At 41.0% G+C, this 22,633-nt stretch overlaps 1 protein-coding gene across 5 annotated transcripts in view; it reads right to left on the reverse strand.

Annotated features, from left to right (window-relative positions):
- Positions 1–8,125: 8,125 nt before the first annotated feature.
- Positions 8,126–22,633, reverse strand: part of CFI (complement factor I) — a 57,043-nt gene continuing 42,535 nt past the window's right edge. For all 5 annotated transcript variants that reach the window (XM_054508774.2, XM_054508773.2, XM_045880597.3 and 2 more), the window contains 3 exons: positions 14,601–14,878; positions 10,529–10,633; positions 8,126–8,459 (listed from right to left, as the gene is read on the reverse strand). In XM_054508774.2, coding sequence (XP_054364749.1) covers positions 8,242–8,459; positions 10,529–10,633; positions 14,601–14,878 — 601 coding nt within the window. In that variant the 3' untranslated portion in view covers positions 8,126–8,241. The remainder of the gene's footprint in view (positions 8,460–10,528; positions 10,634–14,600; positions 14,879–22,633) is intronic.

Genomic DNA, 22,633 nt, shown 5'->3' on the forward strand with positions numbered 1-22,633 from the left:
GGGGGCGGCGCCGTCGCGAAGACGCGCGGCATGGCGCACGCGCTGGCCTGCGCCCGCGGCCCCTACTGTGCGCCTGCGCGCAGGCGTGGTGCGTCAGAGGCCGGCGAAGTGGGAGCGAGGCGCAGGAGTGGTGAGCTGCAGTGCAAACAGTGCCCGCGGCGCGCCTCCGCCCTGCCTGAGGGCGCGCCGCTGCCTGAGGGGGCAGCCAAGGGACGAGCCCCACCGACCTGTCAGGGTTCAGCCCAGCAGTCGCCCCCGCCCCCGTCCGTAGGGACAGCTTTTCTGGGCGGGGACGCCGTGGAAGAAATGAGTTCCCTTAGCCCCTTACAGAGAGCGCTGCGAGGGGTCCGGCTAAGTTTCGGTTTGAAAACTCGGTTCTGCGTGACACGTGGACCGGAATCCGGATGTCACCTCCTCGCGTGCTCGCCAGGTCCTCGGCCCGCGGTGGCCGCGGCTGGGGGAGCGGGAGCCGGGCCGCTCAACCCAAGGGCGAGGTGGTGGTGCCTGACTGGCAAGCATGAGCGAGATCCCCATTTAGAAATTCCGGAAGAAGGAACTGGTTTGACAATAAAAACTCTAAGTTTTCTTTCTTGATAAGGAAGAAACGGTATTCTACTCTACACTTGAATACAGTTTTTAAAAAAAAATCTTATTTGGAAATCACTGCTTTTCTGCTCACCATATTTTGAAGTTTGATAACTACGGTGAAGTTTCTCAGTATTTTTTCCCCGCGCTGTGCAGAATCCTTAAATAATATTGCAGTAGGTTTTTTTTTTTTTTTTTACCAGAGCTGTAAATATCTGGTTATGTTAGTATCCCGGAAATTTCCAAGAATTTTACAGTAAGATCCAGGGCAGTATTGCAAGTGTTGGGAATAGGTGCATCCTTTCTTACTAAAATTACCAATAAATTCTAGTTTGGCATTTTATGTTTGTTACAAGCTTCATAAGTATGATAAATGTGCACCAAAGAGTTCCTAAGAATTCTGTCCCTCTTTATTGAGAACTTACTCTGTGCCATGTACTTCACATCATCTCACATTCAGAACACCGCTTTACTGGGATGCAGACTTAAGGTGAAGAAACAATAAGAAGTCTCTCCTGGCCCACACACAGATGTAGCCCAACCCCAGGCTGCGGGCCTCAGCCAGGAGCCCTTGGGCTGTGATCTGCCTACCACAATGGAGGAAGGGGAGACCTGTGCCCGGGAGGTATTGTCAGCCTTCTACGGCGAGGGAGTCAAAGTACAGAGGAGTCATATGACAGTATCCAGTCAAAGCAGGGGCTAATTCTACCTTCACGAGATGCCAAAGATTTTTTTCTTCCTGTTTGATAATTTTGAAATGCACATTTCAAAACATTCAGAAAAGGGAACATAGAACATTTTTTATGTTTTCTGGAGCATTGGCTTTCCCATCTCTAAAGTGTGGGTGTTCAATTAGATTACCTCTGCGGTCCCACCTAATTCCACCACTCAAACCCTTAAACCAGGTTTGGTTCTTTCAGGTCTTCAGAGAAACTCTCCCATATGTGAATAAATATTCCACAAGAAAAGAGAGAATGTAGTAACCTGATTCCAACCCTCAGTTACTGAAGCCCCAAAACCTCTCCTTTTTTTTTTTTTTTTTTGCCTTTTCTCTATACATTCACTCCTTGGTGATCTCATCTAATTTCTTACACCTTAACTACAGCCTCTGCTCTGAGGATTCAGATTTAGTCTTCTCTGTCTCAACTCTCTTTAGAGATTAAATTCTCAAACTCCAGTTCCTTGGACTGATAGAGTTGTTCTCTTTTTCTCTGAAACAAATTTCCTTTTCCACTGTGTGGAATCATCACCATCTTCCCAGAAAACAAGATTCTAAGTTTTATTTTTACAAGTCACTTCATATTCAATCATTAGATATCTGTTGTTCTGCTGCAGTAATTCCAAGATTTACTTTTCCCCCTTAATTCCTGCTGCCAGATACTAGAGTTTGGCATTGACTATAGGACCAGCTACGTAACTTGCAGGGCTCAGTACAAAATAAAAATGCAGGGCTCCTTGTTCAAAAATCATGAAGAATTTCAAGATGATGACAGGAGAGCATTAGAGCAAATGTGAAACACTTCTGAGTTCAGTGCCTTGTACATGGGCACAGGATTCATGGACAAGAAGCCAGTCCTGACTGGCCATATCATGTTAACTTCCAGATGACCCCTTTCCATCCTTTCTTCCTAATAGTTAGCATAAAAGGTTTGAAAAGAGCCTCTTTACAGGGCACTTTCATCTAATCAGCAAATCTTGTTATTATTGTGACAGATTCTGTTGGTTGCAAACCTACAACTTGCCAGGTCTTTCCTGCTAGCAAATGGCTAGGTTGTCTAGATATACTTTGACTGTGGATGGGCAGGAGCTGAAGCTAGGAAGGCAGTTAGGATGTAATGAACCAGGTAAGACATTATTGTGACTCGGCCCGGGGAAGGAGTAGTGGAGGTGTGAAAGTGGTCACATTCTAGATAGAACTTGATGGTAGAGCCAACAGGAATTGCTGTTGGATTGAGTATGGTAAATGAAGGAAAGAGAAATCAATGACATTAAGGTTTTGGTTTCAGCACTTAGGGTAGTGAATTCTCACTAAATGAAATGGGGAGGATTCTAGAAGGAGTTGATTTCAGGGAAAATTTAGGAAATTAATTTCAGACATACCATGTTTGAGAAACTTATTCTGAATTTGTAGTTCAGAGGTGGGACAAGGAATAGAAATTTATTTAGAAGTCATCAGCATAGAAATGACTTTTAAAGCCATAGGACTAGAAGAGATCCTCTAAAAAGTGAGTATGTAGAGAAGCAGAACAAAGTCTAAGTTGTAGGAGGTCGGGGAACTAGGAAGTGGCAAAAGAGGCTCAGAAGGGTCATCCAAGTGCAGCAAGAGAGTGCTTTATTGCAGTGTGTCTAAGAACAACAGAACCATCAATTTGGCTGGTGTGGAGGAAGATGAGGACTTGATATTGATTACTGAATTTAATAACAGGGAGGTCACGGTAAACTTCGTAAGAAAATTTTCAGTGGAATACTGAGGACAAGACATATTTGTAGTGAGAGGAGAAAAAAAAGGAAGAGGAATTGGGAAAAGCAATTTTGGTCAATATTATCAAAACAAAATTATGAAAATATAAAATATGCTGTATTTGTGCTGATTCTTGTCTGCATGATACATGTGCCTTGGAATGGGATCTTCTGGGTGGCTGAGACTAGTCTGTGTTTTCTATACAGAGCTTTCCAGTCCAGTTATAAGCATAATCAGTCAGATACACCTTTTGGACACCCCGAATGGTCTCTTCACTGTCATGGACATCAAGAAACATGATGATATTAATGAGTAAGAATGCCAAGTGTATTGGGGTTAAATGTAACATATTAACACAGAATGCTTGGAGAGTAGAATCCTCTGTGTTATTTGAAACAATACACAATCAACAAAATACAAATGATCAAGGGCAGTTCCTGTTTTTTTAGTCTTTTCCAATGTCTCATCAAATGGCCCGAGCAGTGTTATTGTGATGAAAATAATTGCCAAGTGGTGAAACCATTCCAGCCATAATGATCAATCTTTGCCCAGTGTTAAGGCGAGAACATTGGTTTCTAAAAAGGGCTCAAATGAAGGGGAAATAAGTGCTAGTTTCCAGGCTCTGCCTTTAAAAAAAAATAAAAAATTAATAGCATGAATAGCTTTCAAACTAGGGACAATGTGAAGGACAAGAGATGGCTGCACCAGATCCATAAGCATGGGCTGGTTCCATGATATATTCAAGATAACAGCTTTCCATTTCAGGTATTCTATCATCAGGCAAATTTGATCAGTGTTTTAGTCTGCTTGGGCTACTCTAACAAAATACCACAGACTAGGTGACTTATAAACAGCAGAAGTTTCTTTCTTTCTTTCTTTTTTTTTTAAAGATTTTATTTATTTATTTATTTGACAGAGAGACACACAGCGAGAGAGGGAACACAAGCAGGGGGAGTGGGAGAGGGAGAAGCAGGCCTCCCGCAGAGCAGGGAGCCCGATGCGGGCTCAATCCCAGGACTCTGGGATCATGACCTGAGCCGAAGGCAGACACTTAACGACTGAGCCACCCAGACGCCCCAGCAGAAGTTTATTTCTCACACTTCTAAAGTCTGGAGGTCCAAGATCAGGGTGCCGGAGTGGTCAGGTTCTGGGTAGGGCTCTCTTCAAGTTTGCAGATGACTGACATCTCTCTGTGTCCTCACATGATGGAAGGGGGGTGGAATTTCTGGGGTTTCTTTTATAAAATACTAATCCCCACCTTAAGGCCTCCACCCTCCTAGGTACCTAAGCACCTCCTGAAGACCCTACTTCCTAATACCATCATATTGGGCATTAGGATTTCAACATGAGTTTTGGGGAAACACAGTCAAAGCACAACAATCAGGGAAGAGATTTTCAAGTGATCTTTGTGGGTAGAATGTAAGATCACTCAGCATCCAGAGAGAATGTGCTGGATAGGATGGAAGGAACGCACTTGGGTGGGACTGCAGGGTTTTAGACCATCAGGATAAATTCAGGTGTGTGGTCTCTCTAGGTTGGGTTTCTGGCTACTTCCAAACCTCTGCCTCATTTTCAGTTTCATATTTCCTACTGCATGCTATGTACATCTTTCCTGGGCTCCCATAGACCTCACAGCTTCACAATATCCTTAACTAACAAAACCTGCTTCTCTTTCTCTGTTTCCTTTATTTCTTCAATCAATGGCAACAGCAATCATCTCATTGTCCAAGAGAAAACTTGGGAGTTATTCTAGACTCCCATCCCTCTCTCTAGTGCCCTGTCCTCTCTTTCTGTCCCCGGCTGCCATCCATTTTACTCCTTAATATATTCAGGATCAGTGCCATCCCCTTTAAAATGCCCTGCTGTAGTTTCTACCTTCACCATTTCTCATTTGGATTGCTCCAATAGTCTCTTAACTGTCTCTCCTACCCCATCTCACCCCCTCCAGTACATCTTCCTCAATGCCTCCAGGGTGAACTTTCCAAAGTCTTTCAGTGGTCTCAACTCTTTGGCATGAAGCCCTCTCTGACCTGCCCTTTTCTCCCTCTCCAGCTCCTCAGTTGCACCCTGGACACCCCCACCATCATGCTGCACTGCTCTCTGTCCCCTTTCGTGGTTGGCTCCTCAAGCCACAGAACCTTTGCACTTACATCTGCCTGGAAATCCCTTCTGTAATTCAGATTAAGCTCACCACTGGGGAGACCTTCTTTGACACTTCAGACTGATTTATGCGTCTCCCTTGAGTTTTCCTCTCCGTTGTCCCTGGCAAAGTGCAGCTTTATAATTTTTTTCTGTCTCCCTCATATGATAGTGAGTGCTGAGTCCAGGGTTAAATGTAAGGTGATGGCAGCACTCCACATCTCGCGAGCTCGTGGCAGAGGGTCAAGCAGTAGTGCCCAGTGCCCCGCCTCTGCGTGGAGCGTGGGACCTGAGCTAGCGGCAGTGGGAGCCTCTGATGAGCAGTCCTACAGTGCTCTTTGAGCATTGTCCCCAGATGCATAGCCAACTCTCTGGCTTTCCCGGAGATTCTGTGAACTGCATAATATCTTTGAACACATCTTTTTTTTTTTTTTTCATTAAACCAATTAGATTGGCTTCTGTGGTCAGCAGCCAGTCACCTCACTCCTGCTATTCCCAGGCTCTGTCACATGGAGTCACTATGGAGAAGCTGGCTCTTCACTCTTCAGGCCCTGATTCTGGTCCACTCCGCTGTGAAGCCTCCAGGTCCCAGGTCACCGTGCAGACTGGCTTGGTCCTTCCAGTAGCCACGACGCTACTTCTCCCAGCTTGCAGCCCTTAGTACTCATATCCGGGCGTCTTCAGAGATGCTACATGCTCCAGGTTTGCTGGGCCAGGACATGGTGGAGGTTTTAAAACATGCCACAGATATTTTGACACCCCTCCCATCAAGAGATGGATTATATTTCCTCCCTTCAACCTGATCAGGTCTTGTGATGGAAGCAAAGCTAAATGACTTCCAAGGCTGTTCTAGTTTGCGGGCTCTCCTGGGACACTTGTCAGCTGTTAGGTAAGAAGTCTAGTGCCCCTGAGTCCTCATGTTGAGAGCCCAAGTGGAGAAGACCACATAGAGAGAGATGCCTGAGAAGCCCCACTGTTTGGGTTCTCCCAGCCCAAGCACCAGACGCATGAGTGAAGAAGCCTTCCAGATGATCCTTGCCCCAGCCCTCCCTGTCTGATAGTAACTACACTAGAGGATGGAAGAAATGGCCAGCTGAGCCCCAGTCAATCCCCAGAGCAAAATAATAAACAACTGCTATTTAAATAAATATGTGGGGGTTCTTTCTTATACAGCCGTAGATAACCAAATACTCTCCTGCATTCAGTGACAAAAAGCATTAAAAATCTGGGCAGCATGGGAGGGGAGGAGGAGTTAGTGTGTAATGGGCACAGATTTTCAGTTTGGGAAGATGAAAATTTCTGGAGATGGTATGGTTGCACAAGCGGAACGTACTTAATGCCCCTGAACTGTACACTTCAAAATGGTTAAAGCAGTAAAAAAAAAAAAATTGTATGTATACGTTACCAAAATTTTTAAAAAGGAAAAAAATAAATCTGGGCAGTAAGCAACTTTGGAATATACATAGAAATGGGCATTTGTCTTATTAAAACAATTGGGCTTTATCCAGGACTGAACCACAGGTACTGAAGGTAATACTTATGTGAAAAATATACTTCAGTCTTCAGGATGATGATAGCTGCATTTTAAATCATCATGATAAAAGCAGCTAATGTTTATTCACTGAGCACCTCCTCTGAACCAAGTGCTAGGGATGCAGACAGAAGGAAGACAGTCTCTCTTCTCTTGTGTCTTACAGTATAGAAAGCAGAGAGCAGTAGTGCATGTGTGAGCATTGTGGGTAAGAAGTAGACAAACCAGGGTCACGTGGTAGAAAGAGATTGGTGCCTAATGTACACTGGGCCCACAGGAGAGCCTTGAGTAAATGCCATTTACTAAAAAGGGAGGAACTAGGTAAAGAAGAGGCCATTTGGGGTTGGCTATGTTTCTTTTCTTTCTTTCTTTCTTTTTTTTTTTTTTTTTTAAAGATTTTACTTATTTGACAGAGAGAGACAGAGCGAGAGAGGGAACACAAGCAGAGGGAGTGGGAGAGGGAGAAGCAGGCTTCCCGCGGAGCAGGGAGCCCGATGCGGGGCTCGATCCCAGGACCCTGGGATCATGACCTGAGCTGAAGGCAGACACTTAACAACTGAGCCACCCAGGCGCCCCTGTCAGCTATGTTTCTTTTGAAATGCTATTAGATGTCCAGATGGAGATGTTAAGTGCTCAGCGAAATACTAGTCTGGGATTTAGGAAGATCAGGGCTGGAGATATGGGTTTGTGGGTCATTGGACTGTGGGTGGGATTTAGTAAGATCACTAGGAAAGGCACAAAGTGAAAGAAGTGACCAGAAGGAAGAGACTGGGAAGGAGGTGGAGACCAGCCAGGGAGGCAGGGGGGCCAGGCGGAGAGTGTGATGTCCTGAGGAGCCGACTGGGTCTACTGCAGCTGGGGCAGGGGGAGAAGAGAGTAGCTAAGTGACTGTGGGTTTGACACCAAGGAGGTCAGTGGTTGTGTGGCAGTATCTGTGGAGAGGTTTAAAGAGAGGGTCAAGGAGGACTTGTGAAATGGGAACTAAAGACAAATCTTTCAAGAGAACTTTTAATACTTTAAGAAGCAGAGAAATGGGACAAGAGGTGTGAGGTCAGTTATTTTCCTGTGACAGGTACTATGCAAGCATTTCATTTAGTATGTGGTTTCATTTTTTCAAAATTCTAGTTTCCATTTTAAAGGTAGAAAATGAGACACAAAGAAGATAATAAATTGCCCAGGGCCAAGTAATTAGTAGATGGTAGAATTGGGGTTTGAATGCAGGCTTATGTGAATCCAGTGTCATTCAACTGGCAAAGCCTTTGGTATAGTCAATATATCCTTCCTGTATAAAGAGATAACTTAATCACATTTTCTAATAAATAAAGTATGTATGCCCGACTAAAATATTTCTTCGATAATTATACAGCAAAGTTCCAATATGGAAGAAGCTTTGTAGAGACCTTTAAAAATATCCAATAAAATGTGCTTTATTATTTTTTTCCTAGAGAAGTACTAATTATGCAGTATCATTTCAACTAAAATCCAACTCCCAAGAGAAAAAGAGCAGAAGAGAGAGATCACAATTTTATACATTGTACTGAGAAATAAGAGACCTTCCCACATAATGGCTAATCCAGTCAAAATAATTGGCCACTTTTGTGTAAACACCTGGGTACTCTGGTCTTCCGCAGTTTTCACCCCAACTCACAACACCCCAAACATAAGTCACATTGTTGACATCCTTACAGACTAAGGGGCCTCCAGAGTCCCCTTTACAGGCGTCGATGGAACCATCATCTGTACCTGAAAAAGACAAAGGAAAAAGAAAATCACACACATACTTCCATTTGTCGAGGCTGCCAAGCCGACTTCCTGTCTCCTCCGTCAATGTGTGTACCAACTTTGGCTTTCTTACACTTTGCTAACGGGGAATAACGTGTACTCTCCCTCACACCCCTCTGGGCCCATAGAGGTGGAGAGATGCAGGTTGGGAAACACTTTGTCTTCTGCTTATTCTCCATATTTAGTGAGGGCTTCCCGTGCTTCCTCTGTTTTATGCAAGTGTATACTCTGATGAGATTGCAATCTGAAAGTAGCATCCAATACTCAGTGGGGAAATAATAGAAATACTTCGTGCTTATTGAGTGCTTAATATGCATTAGACAGTCATTGTTTTGATCCTAAACCACACCCCTAATGAGATAAGTATCATTATTATCCTTATTTTCAGATGAGACAAGTAAGGCCCAGGGAGGTTAACTAATTTGTCCAAGGCCATACAGCTACTAAGTGGCAGGCTGGACTTGAATTCAGGCAGGCAGAACCCTTCGAGCTTTCCCTCTTAACTGTGATAATTGCCTCCTGGTAGGTTTTGTGCTAGTCTCCCCTTTTGTCCTCTGTCATCCTGAACTCCATTTAAGAAGGGAGGGCACAGGGAATTGTCTGTTTGCTTTCTTCTCACTCTTAGGACTTTCTAAGGTTTTTTTAAATCACTGATCCCAAAAGTTATAGGATGTCAATTACTTTGCCTTTTCTGGAATACACTATTTAGAAGTGGTTTTAATAAAGCATCCTAAATGCATTACCCTGGCTGGTTCCCTGCCTTTGTGTCACCACCAAAAGTAGGAACTGAGTTGTAGCTGTGTAACTGTTGTTAGCGATGTGGGAAACAAAGGCAAAAGAAATGTAGCTTAAATTAAAGTCTCCTTACAGTTTGCCACCCACTGACAGATAACCTGAAACATGAAGACGGTGACCTTCCTCAAGGAAAGTGTGGCCACCTCAGTGCCTTAATGTTTAAAGGTAACTTCATCTTGGCAGGAGCGGCCCCTCAAGGTCCTGAAAGCCTTGCTTCCAGATTCCTTGGAGACTGGTGCTATCCCTCACCCCCACTAATTAAAAAGTAAACAATCAGTCATTCCTCACAATCTCAGTACAGCTCTTTCTGCCCACGGGTTCTGTCCCATGAATAGGGAAGGGGTTAAGTTCTAGGCAGGAGAGATAGGAGGCCCCTGACTCCCCTGACTCAGCTCTGGAACTATTCCGGGTAGGTGGAGATGCTGAGACAGAGCGAAACAAGAGATAAAGCAACAAACCAAGACACAAAAATCTCAAGGCCACAAGCTTCCCAGTCAGTTCTCAATTAAAGACCGCCACTGAAAGCTCTCCGTGGCAACCCATTTGGGACCCCTCTCACTCTAGAGAGCTTCTTCTTTCCTTTCTGCTCTCACCTTCACTTAACTTTCACTTCACTTCACCCTTTTGTGTCCGCGAGATCCCTTCCTCCTTTCTGTGAGACAAGAACCCTGCAAGCTTGCAACATTGGGTAGGGGCACTAGGGCCACTCTGATAGTAAAGGAGGTGGTGGCAGGGTCATCAAAAGTGCCATGGGATTGCTGGGGAGGGAGGATTTACTTCCAAGCGGACACATCTGAAATGAGATCATTCAGATTTTATTCAGAAAAAGGTTGGGTTTTGATCCTGGATCTGCCACTTCTTATAAGACTTTGGGCAAATTATGTAACTGCTCTGCATCTCAGTTTCCTCATTTATGAAGATCCCCAATTTTGCAGATGCGGAAGCCTGCTCAAGGCCATGTGAGTCGTAACTGGTAAAAATGGGGATATAAGCCCAGGCAGCCTGGTTCCAGAGTCTGTGCTTTTAGGCACCTTTCTATATGGTGGCGGTGGTGTAAGGAAGATTCTTCCTCTTCCTATTAGCATAAGGGATTGAGTGAAGGGCTAGGGAAGCCCCAGCCAGGAGGCCCGATGAAAGGGCCCAGGGCCCAGAGCAAGGAGGCGGATTTGGAGAGGAGGGGAGATGTTTGGTAGGGGGTATAGGTATAGATCTTAGGGAAACCACTCCATGCTTACCTGCACAGTCCATTTCTTTTTCAAAATAGCGACCCGGATAAAACCTGGAGCAGTTGCTGATTAGGCTAACTTCACCCCACTTAAGTAAACTGACTTTTTGGTTATCTAGCAAAGGGAGAGAACAGACATTTAGAAGTCACCAATGAGAAATCTAAATAAATACTCTCATCATTTAGTAAACCACGAGGCATAGAGAAGATTATATATATTCCTTAACACATATATCAACTTTTGAGGAGAGTTCATTAACATATTTAATCACACACTGCTCCTATGTCCAGTTTCTCCAACTGTCTTTCTAAAAATAGTTAAGGGGCAAATAAATAGACTCTTTAAAAAAAAAAAGTTAAGGGGCATTCCTGAACACATGCCTGAAGTCGTTCCCATTATCACAAAGACCTGGATGCTCTGAGCTGAACAAGATAAACTCCCTCCCCTTTGATTGCTGAGTCCAGCGTGGGAGCTGGGTAGGAGTCAGTGATCAACATTTTCTCACATGAATAGCTCCTATCATCTTACATCCCGGATTTCCTGGAAAGTGCTGGTTAGAGTGAAAATGGCCTTCTAATATAAGAAGTTAAATGGAGAAAATGTATATGAAGTTATCAGTGTGTATGTTTTTGTGTGTCTGAAGAAGTTCATTTCCTAAGTGATTTGAAAGAGGATTTAGGATTTCCTTTTCATCTGAGTTAGAGATGTGGGGCTTGAATGTTTTTCATCTAAGGAGAGAGAAGGGGCAGATACTGTTGCTGATTGACAGTCCAGGAAGATAAGAAAAACTTAAGAATATGGGGTGAGATGTCTTGGGTGTAAGGAGTGAGTCTTTGCCCCATCTCCCCTCCTCCTTTTCCTCAAGCTTTCAGCAATTTTTATGCTCTAGGAGAGCAAGGACTGGACCTGATTGATGGATTGCTATGCTAGCACCCAGCCTCATGCTAGCACAAAGTAGTTGCTTAATAAATATTCATGTAATTTATTCATCCATGAACTCCATAATCCAATTATACACTAAACAACTTAGGCCAAATGACTCACCCCCTAACTTAATGTATAAACTATCAGGGGACAGAGGCTTCTGGATATCTTGAGAGGACACCTCCACGGACCCTAGCACTGTAGCGGGTATGTAATAAACTGTGAAACTAATACTATTCTCTTCTGAGAAGCAGGGGGAGACAAAAATCCACCCAAGTATAGGGCAAATTAGGAAAGAGTTTCTTTTTTTCTCCTTCATGTCTTACTTCAAGTTAGTTTTAAGATGCTATCTTCAGGTTAAGAGCTTTTTTTTTTTCTTTAATTAGTAATTTATTATTCCTTCTAACTCAGGAGAAGTGTTTAAAAACTGGGAACTCCTGTACCATGTGAACAATTTTTTTTTTTTAAGACAGTCTTTTCTTTTTTTTTTAATTTAAGATTTTATTTATTTATTTGACAGAGAGAGACAGAGCGAGAGAGGGAACACAAGCAGGGGGAGTGGGAGAGGGAGAAGCAGGCTTCCCCGCTGAGCAGGGAGCCCGATGCGGGGCTCAATCTCAGGGCCCTGGGATCATGACTTGAGCCGAAGGCAGACGCTTAACAACTGAGCCACCCAGGTGCCCACCGTGTGAACAGTTTTTAATGGCTCAGATTACTCCCTCTCCTGAACTCTTGTTTTGTATACTTCTTTTTTTTCTTTTTTAAAGGGAGAGTGTGAGTGGGGAGGGGCAGAGGGAGAAGGAGAGAAAATCTCAAGCAGGCTCCATGCTCAGAATGGAGCTTGATGTGGGGCTTGATCCCACAACCCCGAGATCTTGACCTGAGCCACAATCAAGAGTTGGATGCTTAACCGACTAAGCCACCCAAGCACCCCGTTGTTTTGTGTATTTCTTGAGGCATCTGTCACATTCTGCTGTCTGACAGTGGCATCCACGTCTGATGGCTCCTCTGTACTCTAAGTCCCTTGAGATCTGTAGCCTCTATACTCCTTGTTGACCTGGTACATATTATTCATCAGGGAAATCCTAGCACTTAGCATTATTATCTTGCAAGCATAGTAAGGGCTCAAAAAATGTGTTAAACTATATTTGATTAATAAGTAAAACAATGCATAAGAACATATGTACCAGTTTATAGGAAATACATGGAATAGAAGAATATGTGAAATGCCACATCAAGGATACAATCATCCAAATTCAAGGTGTGAAAATTCCAAAATAAGAATGACCCAGTTTCTTTAATAAATACATTTTAAATGAAAGGAATGGGTAACTGTTCAAGATTAAAAGAGACTTAAGAAAAATAGCCACCAAATGCAATGTGCAGATTTTGGATCCCAATGGAAATAACCCTGATTGTAAAAATACTTTGTAAGTAATTGAGGAATATTAAACATGGGATGGTTATTAGATATTATTATGGGATCACTTTCATTTTGTTGTGTATGAATGGTGGTGTGTTTTTGCTTTCATTTTTGTTCTTTTAAGTCCCTACCTGGTAAAGATATCTACTGGAATATTCATGGATGAAATCACTTTATATCTGGGTTTGATTTAATATGCTCCAGGAAAAAAATGTGTGGGGTAGAGGGAATATGTTCAATAGCTCCCAATTGTCCTTCAGATCCACTCTCCACCCTTCAGTGCCCTGCATCCTGCCCAAAGAGCCTGATCTGAGGGACTGCCTCAATAGGAATCTCTTAGCCTCTGGTTTTCAATAAAAAACCCCAGCAGAAGAAGGGAGGGTAAGGAGAGAGGATAAGGAGATTGGGGTTGGCTATAACCTTCGATCCAAAGTCATTGCTTCTCTCAAGGCAGCCTGCTCTACCTGAGGTTCTTTCTCTTGGTAACTTCTTCCTTTCACATCTTTGCACCTAAGAGAGGCTGTTCTGGTACTGTTGGTCCCAGGTTGCTGCATGGCCCTTGTGGCTCCCTGACCCCTATCCACATCCCTGTAATTAATCCCTTTATAAATAACCCTTCCTAATTATCCTATTGAGCTTGTGATTGATTCAGAGAGATAAAACAAGAATGGTAGAGTGCTGATAACTGGAAACTGGGTGATGAATAAGTAGGTTTATTATACTCTTGTCTCTACTCTTCTGTATACTTGTAAATGTACATAATAAAAGCTTTTTTTTTTTTTAAAGGAACAAATGTAAGGACATATGCCTTCTGGATAAACTAATTACTAATAAAATTTAGTCTTGGTTAATTTATACACATATTTTATGCTTTTCCATGTAGCAATTTTAAGTAATGTGTTGGAGTATGAGTCTATAAGACCAATGTAGTGAAGTTATTTACAAAGAGTATGTAGGAGGTCAAAAGGAAGCTAAATTTCAAAGCTAACTCTTCAAGATAAGGGAAAAAGCATTGACTAATTTAATTCTAATCTAACTTCTTATTTAGCCAGTTTTTCTAATAATTTGTCTCTAAGTGTCTACATAGCTTATTCATACAAATGTTCACCTCAAGTCTTCTTAGAAGCTCAAAAAATAATTCTTTATGTTTTCTTCCTCTTTGTGGGATGTGATGGGGAGGGTGAGGCAAGGAGAATGGGGGAGTGGAGGAGAGAGCACAGGGTTGTGGGATTAATGACTCACTCATACTTTGACTATTCCTTTGGAAACCACTTTATCTTCCATCCATGTCTCTCTAACAAATCCAGAAAGTTCATGCTATATACGTCCCACGTCAGTCTACTTTTTTTTTTTTTTTTTGTAAATGTTTACCCCTCAATGTATGCTTCAAGATCACAGAGTGTAGGTGTCCTTTGAAACTCTGGATCAGGATCAGCTACATAATTTTCAGGGCCCAGTGAAAAATAAAACGTGAGGTGGGGGCTGCTGCAAAAATTATTAAGAATTTCATGATGATGACAGCAGAGCTGTACACTAAGCAAGGGGCCCTTTGGAGCCTGGGATGCTGGGCAACTGCACAGGTCTCACATCCATGAAGCTAGCCCTGGCTGAATGCTCATTTTTCTGGATTTGCTGCTATGTTTCTCCCTGAGTACTAGGAAATTAGCTCCTATCCATTTCTATTCCCATTTATTTCAACCCCTGGATTCTGATCAAAAATTTTAAAACATATACCTTTTTCTCGACCCCAGCCAGAAACAATGCATTTGTCGTTAGGTTGAAATAGATATGAAGACCAGGGGACACAGGCAGGGATGGAATTAGGCAGGTCACATTCTTTTCGGTTTGAGTGTTTTTTCAATTCAATCAAAGCTATGTCATTTTCATAGGTGGTTCCATTGTACTTTTCATGAATAATAATTTTATTTGCCAAGTGAACAATTACGTCGATGTCAGGTCTTAACGAATCTAGAAATGATGCCCATATTTGGTAATGGTATATTTTACTCATGCTATAACAGAAAGGAAAAGGGAGATAAGATATATTGAGGAAAAATACCAACTATAAACATGAACATCTGATGCTTTATCTTTATATCTTCCCTTTTAAAGGACTTTCTTCCTTTTTCCAGATTTTTAAAAAATTCTTGCGGTCATGAAGCAGTGTGATTAAATTTATGGGGTAGAATTAAAGTCAGTGGGTAAATGAAGAGAGGAATAATCCATCTAACTGCTCCATATCAGGGACATAAAGAACTCACTAATAACCAGAGGTGCCCAGAAGTGGAATGAGTTGGCTGCCTCTGGAGTGAGAGCACCATCACTGAAGGTGTTCAAGCAGAGACCAGAAAGCATGTAGCCAGAAATGTGGTTGAGGAAATGGGGAAATCAGGACATACATTCTCATTACTCTGCCAAACCCAGAGGTTCTTAGGATGAAAACCATAGCAGTCATTATCCTGTGTTTAAAACTGATTTCATCTTAACATTGCATTGTATTTATTTGCTCACAAGCTTTTCTTCCTGTTGGATTGTGCTACTGGAGGTCAAAGATGGGATCTAATTCATCTGTGGCTAGATGCCTGCATCTAGTATTGTACCTGGCATATATTCGCTGTTTTAAAATTTAGTTTAAATGGTTAATGAGCTAAATATTGCTTGTTCTTATGCTTCACTCAATTTTCATACTAATTTTCACCTCATGGTTTCCAGCAAATTGGCATTTACCATCATTATCTCAGGTAATCACCTAACATTTAAACAGTGTTGTTCTAGGAGCCAAGGAGGTGTTCAGGATGCTTTCATTTATATTTAATATTCCAAGAATGCTGTGCACCATATTAATTTTGGTTGTTTTTTTAGGATCAGAGGTCATGAATATTGTTTAAAGGTTAACTCTGTCTATTCATTCCATTTACTAACAAATACTTAGTGTGCACCTACTATTACCAGGCACTGTACTAGCCACTGGGATACTGAAATGAACCAAATCAGAAATCGTTCCTGCCTTCATGGAGCTCAGGATCTAAGTAAAGCTGCAGTATTAAATGGGTAATGACAATAATGAAGATATATATTCTAAAGCAAGAAGAATGAACAGCACATGGGGTTCTGAGAACTTATCAAGAAGGCTTTGACTTAAGGGAGTCAGGGCAGATTCTCTGAGGAAGTGAAGATGGAGCTAAGATCTGAATAAAGAGTAGCACTAACTAGAGAAACAGGGTAGGAGAAATCATTTCAGGCATGAGAAATAACATATGAAGGTCTCTCTGCAACAGGGAGCAAGGTGCACATGAGTAGCTGAAAGAAGTCCAGAGCAGATAGAGCAGACAGCAAGAGTTGAAGCTGTGGGGCAAGATGAAATTGGCAAAGGTAATTAGGGGTCAGATCATATGGAGCTTAATGGGCCAATGTTGTTTAGATACTCTAGAAGCAAACAAGCCTGGCAAAGCAAGTGTCTGACATTTTCAGCCTCTCTAAGGGAGAAGTGGGCCCTTCCTCCCACCAAAATTCATGAGAATATGCATTAAAAAAGTAGAAACAACATAGATTAAGACTACTGAGAGTGGTGGTCCATGATGGCAGTGTAGGAACTCACCCTAAACTCACCTTATCCCATGGACACACCAAATCTATACCTACATATAGAGCAATACCTCCTGAAGAAGAACAGGAGGCTAATTGAACAGCTTCTGCACAACAACAACAGAGGGACCACATAGAGAATGGTAGGAGAGGCAGAGACATGGTAATGATGGGAACTCCAGACTTGATTAGATGACCTGGAGGTGCTGGTGAGTGCCATTATCTGTTTCCCCTCCACCCTGATAGCACAGAGGGGAGCAGGGACCAGACACTCTGGCTGGCCTACAGCCTCAGTGACCCCAGATTCCTAGCCCTCACAGCTCCAGCCATTCCCTTTATATGGGCCCCTGCCTGCACCCATCCCATCTCCAGCTATCTCACTGAGGCTGCCCCAGTACAGGCACACCCAGATACCCCATGTTTGTGCCCAATATATCTCCAGCCATCACACCAAGGAGGCCCAGGTGGAAAGTACTCCAGGACACCTCCAGCCTGCACCTGCTTCAGCTCCAGCCATCCCACCAGGGCAGCCCCTATATGGAGGGGCCAGCCTGCCTGCCCCACTCCAGTTATCCTGCCATAGTGGCCCTGGTGCAGAGCACCCTGGAACCTGCCAACCCAGGCCTGTTCCAGCTCCAGCTCTCCAGCCAGGTGGTTCCAGCATGGAGCACCGTGGGACCCCCAGACCCATGCCCACTCCAGTTCCAGCTGTTCCTGTAGGGTGGCCCCAGTGCAGCATGCCCTAAGACCCCCTGGCCCATGCCTGCTCCATCTTTGGGCAGTCAACCAAAACCTCCAGCACACACAGTCTTCACAGGGAAGCACCTACACAAGACCACTCCTTCAAGACTGGGAAAGGTAGCAGTTCTGCCTAATTCACAGAAACAGAAAAATTCAAACAAAATCAGGAGACAGAGGAATATGTTCCAAATAAAAGAACAAACAAGATAAAACCCCAGGGCTTAAAAAAAAAACCCTAATGAAATGGAAGTAAGTAATTTACTGATAAATAGTTCAAAATAGTGGTCATAAAGATGCTCACTGAACTTGGGAGAAGAATGGAAGAACAGAGTGAAAACTTCAACAAAGAGTTGAAAAATATGAAAGAACCAAAAAGAAGTCACAGAGCTGAAGAATACAATAACTGAACTAAAAAATACTCTAGAGGAAATCAATAGCAGATTAGATGATCCATAAGAACAGATCAGTGATCTGGAAGACAGAATAGTGGAAATTACCCAAGCAGAACAGCAAAAAGAAAAAAAAAAATTTAAAAAGTGTAGTTTAAGGGATCTTTGGACATCAAGTACACTAACATTCACATTTTAGGGGTCCACAGAGGAGAAGAGAAATAGAGGTGGGCAGAAAATTTATTTGAAGAAATAATAGTTGAAAACTTTCTTAACCTGGGGAAGGAAACAGACATGCAGGTCCAGGAAGCACAGAGAGTCCCAAAACAAGATGAACCCAAAGAGATTCATACCAAGGCACATTATAATTAAAATGGCAAAAGTTAAAGATAAAATCTTTTTTTTTTTTTAAAGATTTTATTTATTTATTTGACAGAGAGAGACACAGCGAGAGAAGGAACACAAACAGGGGAGTGGGAGAGGGAGAAGCAGTCTTCCCACTGAGCAGGGAGCCCGATGTGGGGCTCAATCCCAGGACCCTGGGATCATGACCTGAGCCGAAGGCAGATGCTTAACAACTGAGCCACCCAGGTGTCCTTAAAGAGAAAATCTTAAAAGCAGCAAGAGAAAAACAAATAGTTACAAACAAGGGAAGCCCCATAAGACTATCAGCTGATTTTTCAGCAGAAACTTTGCAGGCCAAAAGAGAGTGGCAGGATATATTTAAAGTGCTGAAAAGGAAAAGCTACAACCAAGACTACAATATTTGGCAAGATTATCCTTCAGGATTGAAGAAGAGATAAAGAATTTCCCAGACAAGCAAAATCTGAAGTTCATCACCACTAGACTGGCCTTACAAAAAATGTTAGAGGGAAAGCCATAACTAGAAATAAGAAAATATACGAAAGAAAAAAAATCTTACTGATACAGGTAAATATATAGTAAAGACAGTAAAGTAAATTGGCTACTTGCAAAGTTAATATGAAGGTTAAAAGACAAAAATAGTAAAATCAACTATAACTAAAATAAGCAGTTAAGGGATACACATAAAAAGATACATCTTTTTATTTAAGACATCAAAAATTTTAAATATGAAGGAAGGAGTAAAAAAATGTATTGCTTTTAGAATGTGTTCAAACTTAAGTGACTATCAGCTCTGTGTGTGTGTATATATATGGGAAGAGAGAGAGACTTCAGGTTAATACATATGAGCCTCACGGTGAGCACAAACCAAAAACCTACAATAGATATACAAAAAATAACAAAAGAACCCAAACATAAAACTAAAGAAAACCATCAAGCCACAATGGAAGAGATGCAGAGAATAAGAAAGGAACAGAGAAGAACCATAGAAACAACCAATAAACAATTAACAAAATGGCAATAAGTACATACCTATCAATAATTACATGTAAATGAATTAAATGCACCAGTTGAAAGACATAGAGTGGCTGAATGGGTTGAAAACAAGACTCATCTATATGCTGCCTATGAGAGACTCATTTCAGATCTAAAGACACACACAGACTGAAAATGAGGGGATGGAAAAAGATGTTCCATGCAAATGGAAACAAAAAGAAAGCTGGTGTAGCAATACTCACAACAGGTAAAATAGACTTTAAAACAAAGACTATAACAAAAAGATAAAGAAGAGCATTACATAATGATAAAAGGTAAATCCAAGAAAAGGATATAACATTCATAATGATTTATGCACCCAACATAGGAGCACCTAAATATATAAAGCAAGTATTAACATACATAAAGGAAGATACAGAAATACAAGAATAGTAGGGGACTTTAATATACCACTTACATCAATGGATAGAGCAACCAGACAGAAAATCAATAAGGAAATATTGGCCTTAAGTGATACATTAGACTAGATGGACTTAATAGATATATACAGAACATTTTATCTAAAAACTACAGAATACACGTTCTTTTCAAGCACATAGGGATGTTCTCCAGAGTGCATCCTATGTTAGGCCACAAAACAAGTCTTAATATATTCAAGAAGATAGAAATCATATCAAGCATCTCTTCTGACCATGTAAGTATGAAACTAGAAATCAACTACAAGAAGAAAACTGGAAAAAACACAAACACAAGGAGGTTAAAGAGCATGTTACTAAACAGCCAATGGGTCAGTGAAAAATCAAGGAGAAAAAATAAAAAACACCTTGACACAAATGAAAATGGACACAAAACAGTCCAAAATCTATGGGATGCAGCAAAAACAGTTTGAAGAGGGAAGTTCATAGTAATAAAGGCCTACCTAAAGAAACAAGAGAAATGTCAAATAAACCATCTAACTTTATACCTAAAAGCACTACAAAAAGAACAGAGCCCAATGTTAGTAGAAGGAAGGAAATAACAAAGATTAGAACAGAAATAAATGAAATAGAGACAAAAAATAGAAAAATACAATAGAATTAAAAGCAGATTTTTTAAAAGATAAAAAGTTTGATAAACCTCTAGCCAGACTCATCAAGAAAAAGAGAGCCTAAATAGGTAAAATCAGAAACAAAAGAGGAAAAGTTACACTCACCGCAGAAATAGAAATGGTTATAAGAGATTACTATGAACTATACACCACCAAATTGGAAAACCTAAAAGAAATGGATAAATTCCTAGAAACATAAACCTTCCAAAACTGAATCATGAAGAAATAGAAAATCTGAATAGACTGATTACAAGTAATGAAATTAAACCAGTAACTTAAAAACTTAAAATACACAAAAGTTCAAGACTGGACAGCTTTACAGGTGAATTCTGCCAAATATTTAAAGAAGAGTTAGCACCTATCCTTCTTAAATTGTTCCAAAAAATTGTAGAGGAAGGAATACATCCAGATTCATTCTATGAGGCCAGGATTACCCTGATACCAAAGCCAGACAAAGACACTACAGGAAAAGAAAACTACACACCAGTATCTCTGATAAACATAGATGCAAAGATCATCAACAAAATATTAGCAAACTGAATTCAACAGTACATTAAAAGGATCGTTCACCATGATCAAGTGGGATTTATTCCAGGGATGTAAGGATGGCTTAACATCTACAAATCAATCAATGTGATACACCATATTAATAAAACAAAGGACCAAAATCATATGATCAGCTCAATAGATGCAGGAAAGAAAATTCAACATCCACTTATGATAAAAACTCTCAACAAAGTGCATATAGAAGAAATGTACCTTAGCATAATAAAGGCTACGCATGACAGATCCGCAGTTAACATCATACACACTGGTGAAAGCCTTTCCTCCCCTAAGTTCAGAAACAAGACAAGGATGCCCACCTTGCCACTTTTATTCCACAGAGTACTGGAAGTCCCAGCTGCAGCAATCAGACCAAAAAAAAAAAAAAAAAGAAAAGAAAAGGCATCCAAATTGATATGAAAGACGTAAAACTGTCACTATTTGCTGATGGCATATATATATATAGAGAGAGAGCAAGAACTCTGAAGACACCACCAGAAAACTATTAGAACTAATAAATGAATTTGCTAAAATCACAGGGTACAAAATTTACATACAGATATTAATTGCTTCTATACACTAATAATGAACTATCAGAATAAAAATAATTCTATCTACAATTGCACCAAAAAGAATAAAATACCTAGGAATAAATTTAAGGAAATAAAAGACTATAAGACATTGATGAAAGAATTAGAAGTGACACAAATAAATGGAAAGACATACTATATGGATTGGAAGAACCAATATTGTTAAAATGTCTATACTACCCAAAGCAATCTACACATTTACTGTGATTTTTTTAAATAAAAAAACCAATGGTATTTTTCATAGAACTAGAAAAAAGAATCCTGAACTTTGTATGGAACCACAAAAGACCCCAAATAGCCACAGCAGTCTTGAGAAAGAAGAACAAACCTGGAAGTATCAAATTCCCTGATTTTGAACTATACTACAAAGCTATAATAATCAACACATTATGGCACTGGCCTGAAAACAGACCCATAGATCAATGGAATAGTGTAGAGAGCCCAGAAAAAATCTCACACATATATATGGTCAATTAATCTATGACAAAGGAGCTAAGAATATAAAAGCTAAAATAAACACAGGATTATATTAAACTAAAAACCTTTTGTATGATGAAGGAAACTGTCAACAAAACAAAGAGAGAACCTACTGAATGGAAGAAGAAATTTGCAAATCATAAATCTGACAAGGAGTTAATATCATATATAAATATATAACTATATATATAGTTAATATCATATATATATATAGAACTTATACAACTTAATATAAAAAAACCCAATTAAAAAATGGGAAGAGACAAACTATAAAAGACTTTTAATCTCAGGAAACAAACTGAGGGTTGCTAGAGTGGAGGGGGGTAGGAGGGATGGGGTGGCTGGGTGATAGACATTGGGGAGGGTATGTGCTATGGTGAGCACTATGAACTGTGTAAGACTGATGTGTAATCACAGACCTGTACCACTAAAACAAATAATACATTATGTTAATTAAAAAAAAATGAGCAGAGTGCTTGAATAGACATTTTTCCAAAGACATACAGAGACATACAGATGGTCAACAGACACATGAAAAGGTGCTCAACATCCCTAATCATCAGCGAAAGGCAAATCAAAACCATCAGAATGGCTAGTATCAAAAAGACAAGAAATAACAAGTGTTGGCCAGGATGTCAGGAAAAGGGAACCCTTGTGCACTGTTGGTGGGAATGTACATTGGTGCAGCCACTAAGGAAAACAGTATGGAGGTATGGAGGTTCCTCAAAAACTTAAGAATAGAACTACCATGTGATCCAGCAATTCTGTTCTGGGTATTTACCCAAAGAAAATGAAAACCAATTTGAAGGCATATATGTACTCCTATGTTCACTGCAGCATTATTTATAATAACCAAGATATGGAAGCAACCTAAGCGTCTATCAATAGATAAATGGATAAAGAAGATGTGATGTATGTATACAATAGAAAAATTTTCAGCCATAAAAAAGAATGAGATCTTGCCATTTGCAACAACATGGATAGATCTAGAGAGTA

Source organism: Mirounga angustirostris, unplaced genomic scaffold (genome assembly GCF_029215605.1).
Source record: "Mirounga angustirostris isolate CCGP_5_RB_7025 unplaced genomic scaffold, mMirAng1.0.hap1 SCAF_2, whole genome shotgun sequence".
NCBI lineage: Eukaryota > Metazoa > Chordata > Mammalia > Carnivora > Phocidae > Mirounga > Mirounga angustirostris.